The sequence below is a fragment of the Cnephaeus nilssonii genome (assembly GCF_951640355.1).
Source record: "Cnephaeus nilssonii genome assembly, chromosome: 14".
NCBI lineage: Eukaryota > Metazoa > Chordata > Mammalia > Chiroptera > Vespertilionidae > Cnephaeus > Cnephaeus nilssonii.
This window is the reverse complement of record NC_137085.1, coordinates 8,719,036-8,738,509: the sequence shown is the minus strand read 5'-3', so window position 1 is coordinate 8,738,509 and position 19,474 is coordinate 8,719,036. Positions and strand designations below refer to the sequence as shown.

Sequence of the window (19,474 nt, the reverse complement as noted above, 5' to 3'; positions counted from 1 at the left end):
ACTCAGCTTCCAGAACATTGGTAATTGAATTTACACTCTCCAGCATGAGAAAACTGACTAGTCCAAAAGTAGAAGAAAAGACTCTGATATTGATATTTAAGAGCCTCCCACCCCAAGAACCCCAAGTAGCCAGGCCTCTGATTCATTCTCAACAATAACAAAACTTCACTAATTAAACTTGATTACTTAACATTTATAATTTGTCTGCTCTATAGACAACATTTAAAACAATTTCCTTCCTGTGACTCTGTAGTAATTATGGAGAAATATATACCACTTATTCCAGTAATTTAAAGAAGTAATCAAGTATATACCCCACAGAATTGAAAATAGGGACTTAAGCAGATGTTTGTACACCAATATGCATTAGTGGCATTATTCACAATAGCCAAAAGGTAGAAACAACCCAAGTGTCCATTGATGGATAAGCAAAATGTAGGATGTTATATAAATACAATGGATTATTATTCAACCTTATAAAAGAAGGAAATTCTGACACATGCTGCAACATGAACGAACCACAAAGGCATTATGCAAAGTGAAATAAACCAAAGACAAAAAGATAAATATTGTATGATTCCACTTAGATGAGGTACCTAGAGTAGTCAAATTCATGGAGACAGAATAGTATTTGCCAGGGGCTTGGGATGAAGGGGGGGTTGTGTGTGGAGAGTTGTTGTTTAATGGATTGTTTAATGGGTACAGAGTTTCAGTTGGAAAAATGATAAGGTGCAGGAGATATATATTGGTAATGGTTGCACAACGATATGAATGTATTTACACCAACGAAATATACACTTACGGATGGTTAAAATGATAAATTTTATTTTATGTACATTTTGCCACAATTAAACATTAATCAAGTGCCTAAGTGGTGGTGATTTTATATTTAATTCTACATAGCACTATTTATAATCTGAGTAAAGCATTTTGAAAATGTGTCTTAAAAAACAAAAAGAAAAGAAAATGTGTCTTAAGGCTAGGCTTGGTATGTCATAGCCTGTCAGAATGCAAAAATTAACCTCTGCTTCCTCAGATTCAAGTTCACTGCTTTTAAGTCCTTAAGAAGTGGGGCTGGGAGTCCTTATATTTATCCTCACAAATGCTTTATTTTACTCTCTTAAAAGTGAATATAGAAATATAGTAGAAGTATAATTATACTTGAGTAAATTTACCCTACTTGAGAAATCTTTATTATGGAAATATTTTACTTACAACAGCAAAATCTCAAAATCACCTAAATGCACAACAGTGAGAAAATTGCAAATGGAATAATATGCAGCCATACAAAATGATTCTTATAAATGAAATGGAAAAATGCTTATGTAATAGGTGATCTTAACTATATAAAAATACATTCTAAAAAGACTAGAATGAGACATCAACATGTTAATAGATGATTGCCTTTGAGAAATATGAATAATAATCCCTCCTTGTTTTTAAACTTTTCAAATATTCTCTACTGTTTTTGCCTTTATAATGCATTTTTTTATAGTGGGAAAATATATCCTTTTATTTTCTTTTAAAAGTAAGTCACAAAAATAAAAAATTTAATTTTTTTCCTCCCATGTACTCACATTCTCAGGTATGCTGGGAAGTTCTCTGGTATCAGGCACATTAAAATAAGAATGCTGGAAAAGAAAAGAAAACCTATTTATTTTTGCAAAAATAAGCAACAAGCACATTATTCAGAGGTCAGGTACATGATTTGAAGATAATTTTTTACTCAGATGTAGAAGCAATTTCACTCACTGGAAATATCTATGGAATCTTTTCTTTGGATAACACTGGATTAAAGGCAGATGCATTAAATCATCAGTTTGGTAGATGGAGTTCTTTTCTAAAAGAGACTAGTGACCCGGTGCATGAAATTTGTGAACATTAAAAGGGAATTAATTAGAGGAAATTAATTAATAATACAAGTGTCAGATGTGAAAGAAAATTAGTAAAATGTGTATGAAAATCTTCCTCCTGTCAGAGTCTGGGGCACGCCCACCCACGTGCACCTCGAAATTGCACGAGACCCAAACCCAGCCAGCCCCACCCCCATTGGGCTAGATCCAGACCCGGCCGGCCCCACCCCTGTCAAGCCCCACCAGGTGTGGGGGCGCAGCCTCAGGTCGCCTGGCCTGGTGCCAGAGTGGGGGTCGTGGCCTGAGGTCCCCCGGCCTGGGCCGGGGGGACGTGCTTTGAGGTCCCCTGGCCCAGGCCAGGGGGTGGGCCCTGAGGTCCCCCATCAAGCCCCACTGGGCGGGGGACATGGCCTGAGGTCCCCTGTCAAGCCCTGCTGGGCGGGGGGCACGGCCTCAGGTCCCACGGCCCGGCGCCAGGGTGTGGGGCGTGGCCTGAGGTCCCCTTTCAAGCCCTACCAGGCAGGGGGCACAGCCTCAGGTCCCCTGCCCCAGCCCAGCGCCACGCAGCCTCAGGTCCCTGCTGATGGCTCGTTTAGGCTCGTTACGGGAACTCAGCCTCTGCTGTGGGCGCAGCCATTTTGTTATGGCGTGACGGTCAATTTGCACATTCCCTCTTTATTAGATAGTATGAACTACTTTGGGAGATACAAATGAACAGCTCAAAGGGGTTAAAGGCTAAATTCCCATATGATGTTTACAGGTTTCTGAACATAAGAAAGCTGCAGGCTTCATAATTTATTGTTCAATGAGGCAAGTGGACTCTAGGGACCAGATATCACAAGGTTCACTCAACAATGGTCTTTACCAACCAAACCTGCCATTTCATTTCAGCATCTGAGATTATATCCATCTATAGGCTGCGGGTAAAATCTGCCCGAAGGTCCAAGTGATGTTCAGGACAGCTCCAGCTGAAGGATAGCTGCACTGAGACTATTCCAGGGGTTAAGAATGGAGGATTTCTCTTCACTTTGCATGCTCTGCCAATAAGCCTCATGACTTCTAGTGCAGTCTCCAGCTCAGTGTAGTTGAAAACTTGACCAGTTCAAAGAACTTTCAAGGAGGCATCACTATGTGTGTAACAAGAGTATGTCCCTGAGTTAAATGACAACAGAGTGAACTAATGACACCTCCTCTGTGCTACGAAAGACTCAGAGGACAATGGCAAGCAGGAATGGAGAGAGCCCAGTGCTGATCAATTAAGGAGGGGACTATGCAAAGGCCAGGAAAGGTCACAGCAGAGAAGGTCGGCTTAACCATGGCCTAAGTTCAAACCTGGACCCCCAAGTGACATTTAAGGAAGTCCTCCTGCCCCACCATTCTTGGGTAATTGCAAAATAAGTGGGTCTCTAAAAAAATGAGTTGGATAGCCTTCCTGAAATGAAAGGCACAGGGGACAATTGAAATGACAATGACAACAATAATACTATGAGCTGTTGGTCTAATATTTAACAGACATTTATTTAATGCCTGCTACATTGCAAGCTTTATGCCAAGTACTTTAGAAATATTACCTCTAATTTCCGTAACAAATTTTAAGATATAAATTATCTTCACATTGCAAATGGGTAAATTAAGGTTTAGGGAGGTGAAAGTAACTTGTGAAGGTCACAAGGCTTGTAGGTGACAGAACCAGTACTGAAACCAGGTCTGGATAATTAGAGCTGTGCTCTTTCCACTACAACAGGCTGTTTTACCTGTGCTTTCTAAATGCAAATTGTAGCTAAAGTCACCTGAATTAAAATAATAAACTAAAAAGTAAAAACAAATTATAAAAAAATAACTTAAAAAAACCCCAAAAACTCCACAATGCATTATTCCAAAATCTGTGCGTCTGTGCCAAAATATCACCTATAAAGTATTACAACAGAGATTGTGCAGCATGGAAACTAGTCAACAACTAACAATAAGGATTAAAATAGTAAAAGTAAAATACAAGGCTAAATTTGACACCAAATTCACCAACTTCTATTCCAAATGGCTAGAAGGGAGTCCCAGGAAATGTTCAGTAATGGATGTCCACAAGGAGCTAAAGTCATAAAGTAATAGTTGGCACAGTGAAGGGGAAAGAACAGGGACCACAGAGCTGGCACTTAACAGCTATATGATTTTTAGCAACTTCACTTAATAGCCTCAGTTTTTGAATCGTAATATCTACTTCAGAACTGTTGTGAAGAATAATGTTATATATGTGAAATGCCTAGAATTCCATAAATGGTCTTTTAATAGAAAATCATGATTATTGCTCTCGACTGCTAGTTTACATTTCCATTTTTCTCAATCACCTGTGTCAGACACACAGAAATATTTTCTTGTGACTGAAGCAAAAAAATATCCAGGATTGCCATTTAATCAACAATTCAGGCTTTCTGATCTAGATGAAATGAGTGCTTCAAAATCAGAAATACCACATGGAGAAAGGAATTCCTTGTGAACAAGAAAGAAAAGAAAAAAATCTGCCTTTACAGACGCAATGGATTGTAACTAGTGAGCCAATGCAGTTCCCAAAACAAGTAGTCACCAAGCTGTCCTTTGAGATTCTGTCTTGCTCCATCGCCCATGAAATGCTGCGACCAGAGGTCAAAAACATTCCTAGAAACCACTGGCATGAAACAGCTGCACCCTCCCTGCAGTTTCTCCTGCCTCTGCGATGGTTCGTCCTTGAGGCCTGGCAGCTACTCAGGGGAAGGAGTGGCCCTTCTTCCCCAGCATCTGGTGACCCCGCCAGGCTACTCCACAGCTCCCTGTCGGATGTCGTTACAGACTGAAGGGTGAGATCAAGCTGTTTAGAAAAAGGGACAGCGGCAAAGGCAAAGGTGGCTTAGCTGCGCGGCGATTAGTGAGGCAGGTTTAAAGCTCATTCCTTCCTCTTCCCAACAGTCTTCCTTACATGAATTTCTGCAACAAGGTTCCTTTCCTTCCCATGCTGTATTAAAGAGAGTAAAAACCTCTACTAATTCCTTTTTACCTTCCTTCTTTCTCCCTTTCTTTCAACACTTATGGCCTAGTGGAAACAACATAGGCTTGGAAGGTTAGCCCTGGATTTGAAAACCCCAATCTTCTCACAATTAACCACATAACTTTGGATAGGCGAGTACATTTTCCTCTCTAAGCCTCATCAATGAAATGAGAATGCTAATATCTACTTGTAATTGTTGTGAACATTAGAAAGGCATACTTAGGCATATATTAGGAACTTAGTAAATAATATATTATTAGTTACTGGTAATAATATTGCTTTCAATTTGATCATCACGAAAAATCCAAACCCCTATTAGATATGTCCATTTTCTTTAAGAGGGCAAATACCAAGATAATAACCACTGAAGACCAATACTGTACCTGGTTCTAGTGAAGCTGAAAGACAAAACGTTTTAAACGTTCAGAGCCCACAACATAAGGGAAATAGCCCCTGTATAATCAACAGCTGGCCAAAGCATGTCCATCTGAGAATACTAATGGAGGTGGTGACAAGGGTTTGACCCAGGGAATTGGAAGATTCTAGTAACTGAAATATGGAAGCACACATAAGACTCAGATCATGGGCAAAACTACGATGAGGAGTGAAATCTCCCAATTTGCAGTTCAGAGGATTTTCCACCCTAGCACACTACAGAACATGCAGCATGTACATAAAAGAGCTCAAAGAAGTTATTAGTGTAGGCCAGGAACTATGCCAGGCACTCTCTATCCCTGTTCTCAGGGACATACAGTCCATGGGGGGGATAGGAAAACAGATAGTCCAATGTGGCATGACTGAGTACTGCTAAGTGTACAAGATGCTTGGGACAAAAAAAGAAAATCTTCAAGCCTGGTGGGTATTGAGGAGGATTTCTTGGAATTAAATCTGAGTTGAGTTCTGAATGATGAATATGGCGTGCCCTAGTAAATAGGGGAGAAGTGGTTTTGAAGGCTCAGAGGGCAGCAAGATGGGCTTCAGCAAAGGGACATTCACAGCAATGCTGGGGGGCAAAACGTGAGGCAGGCCAGGAGATGCTAGTGATGGGATGACAGCCAGGAAGAGAGGATCTGAGGACATTTGGGACCCATTGCTCATGGAATCCTAGAGAAAGGAAGAAATACAACTCCCTGGCCTGCCTTGAGCCCAGAGGTCTCAGAGAACTCGGGGTTAGGGTGTGGAAGGTGCAGATAACAAAAGACGACCCTGTTCAGCTAACTCCTTCTTACTGTTAATAGTGAAATGGTTATTCAGTGATGGCTGATGTTCTGCCCACTTACCACGCTGAGATGAACAGACACTCCTGGGTCAGGGATGGGAAGTTTGTGTAGAGTTTCCAGAAGCTCATTCCACTGACTCTCCTGAAAGAAATAAAAGGCCTCAGTAACCAAAGCAAGGCTGAGCCCTTAGTCAGAGACCTGCAGGGAGGCCTGGGCACACAGTAAGCTGGGGCTCCTCATGACTGAGGGGCTGGGAGGTACTGGCCCCAGGACGGAAACAGGTTTGATATTTAAGGAGGGTTGGACAAAAGACACTGCTTATGGTTCAATATAAGTGCCAACTAGATCCTCCCACACCAAGTTTGACATTTTCTACTCAGTGAGACACCTACCATGGCCGCCTTTTATGGATCATGTACCATAAGCTCTCAGGAAATCTATCCTCTCAACTCCATAGCAACAACTTTTAAATACAAACAATCCTCGCTTACAGGTCGGGGGTGGTGGGGAGAAATAACGATGACACTATAGATCTTGTCTTCATCATCATTACCCTCAATTAATTTTATTGAGTGTTCACTGGGTACACATGGCAGTCTCCAATTATGGAAAGTTAAAAATGAACTACGTACAACAGCATGCAAGATAGGATGATGGCTGTGCATTTTAATTAGTGAAATTAAATACAAAGCAGTGCAAATTATTCGACTGAAAACAGAGTCACCTTTAAAATGCTCAAAAGAACACTGCTTGCTTACAGAATTATCCAAAAGCCATTTCTCTCATTCTGTGGCATTCTCTGTTAATATAACAGTAATAAGCTCATATTTGTATCCTTTTTTAAAACCTAAATGATCCTCACAACTACCCCACTTTACAGACTGAAAAACTGAGGGTCTGAAGGGTGAAGCCACTTGGCTCAAATCCACCAGTTAGTTAGTAACTTGCTCAGCCAGGAGCAGAGCCGTCGCCATTGCTTGGCAGCTGATTTTGGTAGTGAATTACAAGGAAAGTAAAAGAGGATGAGTTCAGATTAAAAGCCTGTTTCAATCTGAACTGATAAAATACTCAAGTTTCTCACAAAGGAGAGAAATGTGTAAGTGCATGCATCAACATGTTTAATTTTGTTCTGAAACAATTTCGAATTTAAAGAATAATTGTTGGACAGTACAAAATTTTTTTTTTAGTTTCTGAACTATTTGAGAGTGATTTGCTAACATTCTACTCCATTATCCAGAAATACAAAAGAACACCCCCCTACATAACCACAATTAATCATCAAAATCAGGAAATTAACATTGATACATTACCATCTAATCCTTGGAGCCCATCAAGTTTTGTCAACTGTGCCAATCATAGCAAAATAATCCAGCTCAGAATCACAGACTGCCTTCAGTTATGACTCTCTGGTCTATCAGTGTGGAACAGTTCCTATCGTTCCCAATTTGTACGAACCTGACAGTGAGACCAGTCATTTTATAGAATAACCCTCAACTGTCTGTTCTCTATTGATTCAGATTCCCCTAACCCCAATATTACTATGGTACTTTTTTTATGGGACATTTCTCAGAACTAATGTCCTATAGAAAATATGAGAGGGAAAATGTCTCTATCATTTAATAATAATGTATCACTTTAATTTAAAAACTTAGGCCATTTACAAAAAGGAAAATATAGGAAGTTAGACATATGGACAAATATTCAACTCACTAAAAATCAAAGAAATACAATTAAAACAATGAGACTCGTTCACTTGTTAAATAAGCAATGGATTTCACAAATACTGGCGAGAGTAGAGTGACTCAGGCACTCTGCTAGTAAAGGGTATTTTTAAAGAAAACAGCACAATTCTTTTGGAAAGCAGTTTAGCAAATGTTCTAAAAATGTTTATGTCCACTGACCTTACAAAAGCCCATCTGAGATTCTACTCTTAAGGAAACAATCTAAAATGAAGAAAGCACTTTATGCTCAAAGATACTAATGGCTGTAATTATAATAATAAAAAAAATCCCAAATAATAACTCCCAACAATAGACAAATGTTTCAGTAAATCAAAGTTCATGATATAATGCTATGCGGCTATGAAAAATGTTTACAACAATTTTACTAGCATGGGGGAAATGCTTCGGTTATTAGGGTGCCTGGTGAAAATGTGGTAAAATGTGAACTAAAGAAGTCTAAATACAGCTCCAGCTGACCCTTGCCATCCATGGAAGATACTTAGCATATTGTTTCTTCCAAAAGCATGGTAAGGTATAGCTGAGCTTTTTAACCAATTTTCAGACCCTTAAGAAAAATACGGTAAAAGCACAACAAAGTGTTATTAAAATGGGAACTCGGACAGCTGGCTAGGTCAGTGATGGGCAACCTTTTGAGCTTGGTGTGTCAAACTTCGCCAAAAACTGAGCATAACTCGGGTAGTGTGTCACTTTGAGGGAACAACATTATTTCGCAAATGTTTCATCCTCGGCATGCGGCCGCCTTAGCAGCCGCGTGTCATCAGAAATGGCTACAAGTGTCAGTGCGGACACGCGTGTCATAGGTTCGCATCACTGGGCTAGGTCAATTGGCCCGTTATGTGTTTCACTCACAAATCCCAGCTTTGCAGCATGATATGAGCAATTCAGATTTGTGCCTCAGCAAAATTATAACAATACCTGTCATGAACTTTCAGGGTTGCTTGGGACCATTAGATAAGACGAATATTAACTCTGAATGCTAATGATCTATTTATTATATATTTAACTCAAAAAGTAAAGGAAGAAAACATCTCAAGATGCTAGTGACACTTATGGGGGTGGAAGCAGAGTATGAACATGTAGGAGTGGTTTTCTCTTCCCTCCTATTATTTTCTGAATTTCCCAAACTTTCTATAATGAGCACGCATTACATTTTTGGTAAACGATTTGGTGAAATATAGAGCATATATTACTTTTATAATCATAAAAGTTAAATTAAAGTTTACTCGTTAAAAAGAACAGAAGATAAATACCTGTCCTTTTGTCGTGTAATCTGCCAAGATGTTAAGTAGTTTATAAAATACTTCGAACCATGGGAGATAGCTGGGGAAGAAGAGAAAACACATGAAATATTAGTATGCAGGTCAAAACTTTAACCAGGAGTGAATTCAAGACTGGTACATTTCAGTTTTTCTCTACATCCTAAAGAGTCTTCCTGTCGTAGTCTGTGCTGGAAACCCAGACTGGTGAAATGCTAATTATTTCTGGGATTTTAAAAACTGCCTGGATAAGACAGAGGATTGAATGTTCATTATAAATTATTCCTATGCCTCAGAGCTAGAACAGGTTCATAGAGAAGACATTCAAAGCAGACTCTGCAATCAGGAACTAACTCTGAGTAGCCCCCAGGCCTCTCCCACCACACCCACCCTTTCCAGGAAATCTTCTATTCAAGTTTCTCATGATTAGACACACACAGCCACACACACATGCAGCACTTCCACTGCTGGCAGCTGCAAGGTGTCCCAAAGGCCCCATGAGCCCGAAACCACTCATCTTGTTACACCAAACATTCTATTACTTATTGTATTTATTGTGGGATGAGCACTAACTCTCCATCCCCACTGCCCTCCACCAGGTCTTGACTACCATGTCCCTTTACTCCGATAACAGCGTGCACCTAACCATAGTCCATCCTCTTAGAATATTGCTCTTAGAATGGTCTTTCTAAAATGCAAGTCTAAGTGGCACATTGGATTAAATTCCTGCAGTCATCCCACTGCTGCAGGATTTCTTAGGATGGTGTTCGAGTCTCTCCACTGTCAGGCCCTTGACTGCCTCTCTGGTTGTCTTCTCTCGACTTCCTCACATACGTCCTCTCACTGCAGCCTCACTCTGAGCATGTGCAGGCAGCCTCAAGCCTGCCTCTGCTTGTCTAGACTTCATGGAAGGTCAAAGGGAGGCCTGGCCCTCAGCGGAGTGCCCAGGTTCTCACACTCAGCCTCAGACTGATTTTTAGTGATTTCCTCTTTCATGCTGCCCTGGGCATGTGCCTACTCTTGTTATAACATTCCACACATCAATGTAACATTCAATGGTGTGTCTGTTTTCTCAACAGACTGCAGGGAGGAAGGACCACGTCTTGCTTTACCTTGTCTTCCCAGGGCCAAGCACACGGACAGAATACCATCAATGCTTAGTGTTGACGCAACAACCAAAATTAAATAAAGACTAACAGCAAAGGCACATTAGTGCCTCAGAATTGCTGCTGAAATATATTTCCCACTCCCAAGAAGTTCTGTCACTTAATTTAAATGGCTTTATTCTCTATAAGAAACTTTCCGAAGCAACAAAGTGTCATGTGAGAAGTGTTGTACCAAGTGCTGGCCCACCCCCACAGGTCCGCCCTGCTGAGCTGACAGCGTCCGTTGCTGATAGAGCTGGACGCAGAGGGGAGCGCCGACTCTGCTGGACTCAGTCCTGCCAGGCGGAGGGAAATCAGCGCCCTGCACAGATTACCAGCCACAACGCCGAGGGTAATATATGAAGTGAGGGGCAATCGAGGAGACAGATAAAGTGCACAGCTCCCTATCACTGACGTCTGTCTGAAGCCAGCACATGCTACTGTAAAATTTAAGTAGTTTATCAGAATATACTGATAAGCAACTTAACTTTTCACTTCTAGGACAGCATTATCACTTATGTTAATATGTTTCAATCAGCTCTGGCAGCTGCATATTGACTATTACAGAGTAAACCACTGCTGCCACTTTACACAGCATTCACTTTGGCAGAGAGATGGAAACATTCAAGAGGGATTAGGGAGGAGATAAATTTCTCCCTTCCTAGTCTGTTAAATAAACCTCAGCTCAGTTAAAAGCCATTCTAGTAGAAACAATAAATCCCCTCAGAAGAAAACTCTTGTCCAGATTAGAGGACTCTTAGTAAACAAACTCAACCAAGGATTACAAATTTCTTTTTCCTGAAAGAAAAAAACACCACTATTTAAATCTAGGAACTGAAAATCAGGAAGGAGGATTATAAAAAGCAAGAAGAGAAAGTATTTTCTTGCAAGGAAACTGTTGCCTCATATAAATAAGAGAAAAGTTGAACTCCTTTTAGAAATACTTGAAGTGACCTGGGGCAGGCTGGATTCCCTGATAATTTAGGACTCAGTATGTATGGAAGCAGTTTTGGCCACTATGTCCAACTGACCAGCATAACTTGGGCCGAACCTCCAGCCTCCCTGCCCCCGTCCTGTTATGAGGATGAAGGAAGGTGACGTGGTAGGACCGCCTGGCCCTCAGCAGAATGCCCAGGTTCTCAGCCTCAGCCTCAGCAAATCGATTCTTTTTGGCTATGCTAAGCAGAATCCTCAGCCATAGGAGGTTTCATAGTTACTCTGGAAATCAGCCATTTCTTTCTCGCTTTGGCCTGACCGGACACAACTGTTCTCCACATGTTGTCCCCTGTGCACTGACAGATGAATATCTAGTGATGGCAGCGTTAAGGTCTTGAAACCAAAACCCAGCTGTCTTCTTCTTCAAAGGATCCCTCTTTCCCCTGTTGGGAGGCCAGGGTTCACAGCTGAACTTTATCCAGTGCCGTTTCCTGTACGCTTCATTAGTGCTGGCACAACAGCTCCATGCCGCCTGTGAGCTTGCAGGTGAGGCTACGGAGACCCTCCGCTCCATTTTGTGCTTGTCTGTCATCATAGAGTAAACACGACTTCCCAGCCCAGAGACAGGAAACAAACACCCATTATGCTGCTACTCCCTGGACACCTAAAGGAGCTCCGGCCGTTTTGGAGCCTGCTCCACGTGATACCTTTGTGCTCCCTTTATGCTACTACGCGAGTCCTCACCACAGAGCATCATGTGTGGTGGGTTCAGACCAAGGCTGGGGCCCGAAATACAAATACAAAGGGTCCCTGTACTCAAGCAGGCCATAGTCCTCGTGGGAAAAAAGAGGCACATACACAAAAAAGCGCAATATAGTTTGGGTCTAGAGGAGGAGCTGGCACTCTTTCCCAACTATTTTATGTAGCTTAGGCTTTTGATCGATTAAAAAACTATAATGGAGCATTATCAAGACCCAATCAGCAGAGCCCGGATCGGAAAAGCCTGCTTCCCAGGCACTGGCCTGGATCCAAGCTTCTCTCACTAAACTGTGTCCCAGGTTTCTTGGTCCCAGGCTCTGCTCTCACTCCCAGGCCTGACATCAAACGAAGAGGCCTTTGTCTGTGTGAGGCAATAGGAAGTCTTAAACCTGAGAGGAGCTCGGGCAGCGCCTGTAGGATTCCTACAAACAGCCTCGCTGAAACGGCCACCTGGCCCCTGTATACTATGCAGGGGCAGGTTCTGGAGATAGTGCATGTAGTCAAATGGCTCATGGTCAAAATCACCTGTGAAAAGGTCTTAAATTGCCTCCTCCATACATCAGACATGGTTTGTGCAGATGCAAAATAGTGGGCCTGAGTTTGAGGAACTGCTGAGTGAAAATCGTCTATGCTGAAATCTGTGAGCTAGGTGAGCTGCTTACTTTTGAGGTGACGCAGGAACTGAGTCCAACTGAGAAAAGACAAGTCACTTTTCTTGCTCCACTGAATGCATTGTCAGGTTAATCATTTCCATTGTCGTGTGCTCATATACTAGTATGTATGATTGACCTTATGTGATGGGATTCCATTTAGTGTCATGAACAGCCAGCGAGCAGGGTGTGCAGGCTGCAGGGCAGGAGAAGGGGGCAGGGTAGGGGAAGGGCAGAAGGACCAGACTCTAGAGGGCTGCTCATATGTCAAACCGATGGGCCTCCTTAGTCTGTAATCAGCGGGGAACCAAAGGGACAGTTAAAAAAGGAGTAACATCCTGAGCATGAGTTTTCGGAACCAGGTAGAAAGTGATTATTTCTCCCTCATTTTACACCTCAGCACAGCCCAGTGAATCTTAGCCTTATCAGTACCAGGGTCTACTCTGCTATCTTAAAGGAAATCTCAGATAATATAACCTAGTCAGGCCCATTATTTGAAAAAGATCAACATAATGCTCTGGCTCTAATGTAGACGAGAAATAAAAAGAAAAGTTCATTGATAATAAAAGTTTCACATCTAAACACTTGAGCACCATTATATTAGAAGATAACAATGCAGATCCTCCCTGAGAAGGACTCATGGCAGAGCTGCTCTACTCGTGTCTAGATAAAGCGTTTCAGGCTAAGAAGAGTGACACGGCATAGGGCCTTTCATTTTCTTGGTGACTTTCCACTGTCTGAGGAGCTCTTTCTTCAAACTCTAACTTGGGTACTCAAGGGGAGGTATCCCTTTTTTTTGTCCTTCCTATCAACAGATTTGACAAGATTCGTTGAATGGTAAAGCATTCCTCGGTTAAGGCTTTTTGGCATTGAGTTTTTAAAGCTTTCATATTAAAAAGAAAAAAACACACAAAACCCGGAATTTAAAAATGCAGAGCAGCATGGCATATACTGAGGAGAACACAGACTTGAGTCAAATAACCCTGGATGAATCTCTGTTTTGGTACTCACTAGCTATGACACCTTGGGAAAGCAATCTCTCCAAGACTCAGTTTCCTCTTCTATGAAAAGATATACACCACCTAATGAATGTAAACGATGTGTGTACACACCCAATCTGGCACCAGCAATGCTCTTCCTGCCCCTCTCTGCCTACTAACCCTCTTGCCAATATCAGCTTTGGGAAGAAGCTCTCTTTGACTCTTGTTGTTTGGGTCAGCACTCTGCAGGAATTCCTCATGCCCTGCAGTCCTCAGAGCAGATGGGGAAGCACAAGCTGTGATAAGAAGAAAATACTCAACAACTGATGTGACGCTTAAACCAGAAGTCCCCACTCAGCCCTGGTTTGACCTAACACCAAGCCCTGCTCCTCTGTCAGGGTCTCAATTGTTAAACATCTACAATAAAATGTAAACTGATCACAAAGTAGTACTACAAACTCTTGCAAAAAATGCAGGATTTCATGACACCCTTGTTAGGAGATGTTGAACACCTACTCAGAGTTGAGGCAAAGTGACCAACAAATGAAGACCTGGCAACAAGGAACAAAGAGAAAAATCAAGAAAACTAAGAATGGTGGCACAATAGTCACATCAAGAGAGAATGAATTCAACATCAAAATATTAAAAGAGGCGTTGGGGAAAACCTCACATAGTTTTGGAAAAATTACTGCTTTTATGGATACTGTGAAAATCAAACATGAAGTGTTAAGATATCAGAAAAATGATGACTCCTCCCCTAAAAACTATTTGACTCATCATTTATTCTAAGAACAATGCATTATAGGAGTAAAATTTATTTTCAAAAATTTAGTTTCTTTTTTCCCCATGATAAATCCTAAATAAACTTTCCCCCCATTTTTACTATAAAATTTTGGTCTCCACTTAAATAGGTGATTTGACTATGAGGCCCTCCTGGGCTTCCCCGATATTAAGACTCATCTTAGTTTATAATATACTAGAGGCCCGATGCACAAAGATTCGTGCAAGAATGGGCCTTTCTTCCCCTGGCTGCCGGCACTGCCTTCGCTCCGGCCAGAGCCACCTTTCCACCTTCCCACGCTGCCCAGAGGCTCGAAGCGGCTGGGGCAGTGTGGAATGCCTGCGTCCCGCCCCCGGCCACTCGGCGCCTGCATATGCAAATTAACCCGCCAGCTTTGTTGGGTTAATTTGCATACTCACTCCTGATTGGCTGGTGGGTGTCGTGAAGGTACGGTCAATTTGCATCTTTTTCTTTTATTAGTATAGATGCTTGTTAGTCTTCTCCATTAGTGTCACCTTCTGAGAGCAAAGATCATGACTGTGTACTGACTGTTTAAACTCTAATGTGTGCCTGGCCCATGTCAAACAGTCTATAAATCAGAACTTCCCTGGACAGATGTAACTCATTGCTAAAGTTTCTACTAAGGCTATTACCACTAGAGCTATAGAGCTAACAGTCAACCAACACTTGTTGGAAGGCAGAGCTCCAAATTTAGGCTGCATCATTTTGGTTAGGAAAATAATCCAGAACTAAAAATGATCCCTAGCCCTAACCGGTTTGGCTCAGTGGATAGAGCGTCGGCCTGTGGACTCAAGGGTACCAGGTTCAATTCAGGTCAAGGGCATGTACCTTGGTTGCCGGCACATGCCCAGTAGGGTGTGTGCAGGAGGCATCTGATTGATGTTTCTCTCTCATTGATGTTTCTAATTCTCTCTCTCTCTCCCTTACTCTCTGTAAAAAATCAATAAAATATATTTAAAAAAATAAAAATGATCCCTGCCTAATGGATTGCTGGAGTCTGTGACAAATACTTAGAAGAGAGTGAGAAAATATTTAAAGTGAATATTTAAAGTAAATTAAACCCAGGCTGATTATTTTAGTTTGGCAACCTAATTTTTTAAGAGCAGGTGAACCTTTAAAATTGCCAAGAATCCTCGAATCTGTCAGTGTATCAGGCCCAATGTTCCCCACAGGGTCAGCTCCAAACTTCTCCTTCTCTCATCTCTAACACATTCCTCCTGGCCTTCAGAAGATACTCTTCTCTCCAAACTTACTGAAGAGAAAGGCAATACCATGAGCTTTCCTCTCTTCCACTTCTCATATCTTTTCATGGAAGGTAGGAAAGACCCTAGATCTCAACCACACTGCCTTCTGTAAGACATATCTTCTCCCCCATTATACTCAGCAATAAGCACTCCCACCAATATATGTGCGTTGGTCTACAGTTCTCAAACTACAGCCTTAGCACCTAGGTGTACACATTCCTCCCCATGGGAAAAGCACACCACATCTTCCTGAGCTACCCACATCAAACTTCAATGAACATTTCTGTGGAATTAAAAATTGAGGTGATGATTACAGACAGCCCATATCCAAATCATTCATTTTTCCAATGTTGCAATCAGTCATCTAACTATATGTCTTCCACATTTACTAAGACACACCCAATATATGCCTGGCACGCTGCAAGGTGCATGGGGAATGAGCACCAGGTCCCAGCATTTGGGGAGCTCACAATTTAATGAGGGAGGCAGACATATTGGAAGATAATGTCAGCAGCGCTGGGTGAGCACTCTGAGAAAGGTTCATAATGAGAACAGAGAAGAGGTTCTGGAAAGTCTTCTCACAGGAAGTGACACTTTGTTGCTAACCTTTACACAGAATGCAAAGTCAGGAGACCCACCTGGGTTTGGGTATCAGCTCTATCACTTACTAGCTGTAGCCCAAGTCATGTTTCTCCTTTCCCATGTGTGAAATGGGGATACAATATCCACTCTCACATGGCTGTTATGAGGGTGAACTATATGTGAATACATCCACCACTGTGCATAGAATGGAGTAAGAACTGTTTTTCATGATACAATTGTATTCTTATTGCTAATATGATCATTGCTAATATGATCCTAAATAAAAGACAACCTTCTTTGGGAGACCAGAGCCTGTCTCACCCAATCTTAGCATTCTGCTTTGCTCATAGCTGCTTATCTCAAATTGTAAATTTATTATGGTATCCAGTTAGGCTGAAGAATCTCTGATTTATGTCCATAATTAACATCCCATAGTGATAACTATTATATCTATGCAGGAAAATGTATTGTATGTACTGAATGAATAGAAATATTAATTTGCATTAGGAAAAAACACACAAAAAGCTGTCATAAAACATCTGTGCTTATATAAATCTATCCAAACATACAGCTGGATCTGATTTTGGAAACAGGCTCTTTCTTGATGGGTATTCAATAATTGTTGCTTTTAGGGAGTGGGTTTGTCATCTTCTTTTCTGTGACAGTATTACTGTGATTGAGGGAGATTGCTGCTCAGGAGGAAAGCACAGAGGCACTTTTGTTATCATTGGTGAAGTGTTGGTAACAGAAGATCTTTGTAGTAATGATACTTGTGCTGACAATTCAGCGTAATTCTCAGATATTTTCCATTGAGCCCAGAGAGGGTGATCACACAAGCCTTTCATCATTTCTGAAGAGAGTTTATGATGCTGCCTACTCCTGAATTCATTCACCTGCAAGGTTTTTGGTTTTGTCCCCCCACCCCCACCCCCATTCAGAACATCTTATTTTATGGCTTAAAGTACTACTGTAATATAATGTAATGGGTTAGTGAGGTTCTAACCAAGGCCCACCTTATGGAAGCTCTCAGAGACTAAAAGAGAAATACATTGTCACTACTGGAAACACCACACACACACACACACACACACACACACACACACACACACGGGAAGAAATGGCTACACAAGACGTCCTGCCCTGCTTTCAGTAGTAAACAAGCAAATTAATTATCCCACCGAGACTCCAATTGATATTATTCTCATTTTAGAGCTAGGAATTGAAGCTAATGGGGGCAGGTGGAAAACACTTATCAAGTATTAGGTGCAGGTAAAAAAAAAAAAGGAAGAAAGAGACAGGCACACAAAGAGAAAGGAGCTGGTTAAATAAAAGTAATTTTTTAGAAGGCAAAGTGTTTGGGGCCAAAAAAAACCACTAATCTAGCACCTACCCCCCAACTGTCTTTACAACAACTCTATGAGATGAATTATCATCCCATTTTACAGATGAGAACACTGAGTCTCAGAGAAGTGAAGTGACGGCCTAGGACAACACAGCTGCTAAAAGCAGAGCTAGACACAAAATTGGCCCAGTATGATTTGTATCCTAATTGCTTCACACGACACAATATTAGCTGTGCAACATGATCAAATAGAATGTTCAGCCCTGAGAAGCATCTGAAATCCTTACCTTGTGGTTCTCACAGTACTGCCTGATAGAGTGAAAGCTTGCATGCCAAAGCACATCGGCTCTAAGTGTTCTGAGTGGTCCAACTTTGGCTGCCTCCCAACAATTCCATGTATTTTTTTATTCTGCCAACTCCAGGGACACTGGTCATGTGTCAGCTCTTTATTAGTTTAGGAATTAGTGTATGTTTTAGATTCAGAAACACAAATATAAATAGCTTGATTTAAAACGCTTTAATCAAACATGGCAGAAGAGAGATTTTAAGTTTCTAGTCTTCATGTTAAGAACCACTGCTACCTTAGATGTGTATTTTTAAGATCTTATCTAGAAAAACCATGGCCTGTGTCATAGATTCTTAAACAGACTGTGTTGCCGTTTTCAATTTAAAGTATAAAGCTTTAAATATATGCTTATGGTGACAATTAAGGAAATGCTAGATTAGACAGGGCATCAGTTTTCCACAAATAGCACTCATTTATGTTCATTTCCACCCCAGATCTCTGCCTGAATGTTGTATCATTCAATCGCAAATCTCTCTATAAAAGTGTCTGGCTGTCTCTTAAACCCATTTACGCTTTATGCTTCAATGCCTTTCCTTGGCAACTTTTTCCATATGCTTAACTTCTTTCAGGGAAGCAGTTCTGTCTCAATTCACAGAACAGCACACCAATCAACACAGGCAGGCAGGTACAGAAAGGAAGAAGGAGAGACAGGCACACAGAGAAAGTAGGATATGAATGTAGCTGGTCCAATAAAAGTAACGTTTTAGAAGGTAAAGAGTTTTAGGCCTAAAGAAAATGAACCTAACACCTACCCCCAAGCAATCAGAGAGCACTGAACTTGAATTTATAACCCAAACACTCTGTACCATATGCAACTTGAGACACACAACTGGTAGCACTACTGGGGATTTATGACTTATGACTTGTTCATATTTAATTTGTAACCAAACACTTCCCCTTCCTCTTAGCTACCTTAGAACTCTTGATTAACTCTTGTTTTCACAGGTCAGAGGTTAAATAAAGGAAGGGAAGCATTCTGGGGTGAGACTGCCCAGAGCACCACATCCAAGAGTGACCTGTGGAAGGAACATTAAAATAAGTGATAAGGCTAGAGATTGTTTGAGACAGCTGATGTTCAAAGACCCCTTTGGGTACGAAGCAGGACCTTAAGGTGAGGGAGCTGCCAACAAAGACAGACAGGAAACTGTTCTCGAGTTACTTTTCATGACAGAGCAACTCTCACCAAGAGGTTTCTCCCAAAATGTTTTTGGAAATGAAACAGGATTTTGAGGTAAGGTAAAGCAGGCATTATTGCAAGCCAAGCAACCCTTCTCCTTGCTTCCTTCTACCATAGACATCTGTCTGCCACCAAATTCTCCTACTCAAAGAAAACCTACACTGTTATCTCATTTTGTGGCAGACCTGGGCCAGATTGAGGGAAGCAAATTTCTTTGTACAAAATTAATCACACAGAGGCACAGTTAATCTGCTGAACAGGTTATATGTAATCTGTCCAACTGCAAAATTCATCTAGTTCCAAGTACCTTTTACTGCTGGGCTGCTCAGGTTATATCCAACTGATAAAAAATAGTAATAATAGAGACCATCATTTATTCTGGAACTACCAAGTACCAGGAGCCTTATATGCATTTGCTTATTTA

General features: G+C 41.4%; 1 protein-coding gene across 14 annotated transcripts in view; it reads right to left on the bottom strand.

The window, feature by feature from the left end:
• Nucleotides 1-19,474, bottom strand: part of DENND1A (DENN domain containing 1A) — a 470,320-nt gene that overhangs the window by 240,088 nt on the left and 210,758 nt on the right. For all 14 annotated transcript variants that reach the window (XM_079791022.1, XM_079791014.1, XM_079791024.1 and 11 more), the window contains 3 exons: nt 9,082-9,151; nt 6,150-6,230; nt 1,578-1,631 (listed from right to left, as the gene is read on the bottom strand). In XM_079791022.1, the coding sequence (XP_079647148.1) occupies nt 1,578-1,631; nt 6,150-6,230; nt 9,082-9,151 (205 nt within the window). The remainder of the gene's footprint in view (nt 1-1,577; nt 1,632-6,149; nt 6,231-9,081; nt 9,152-19,474) is intronic.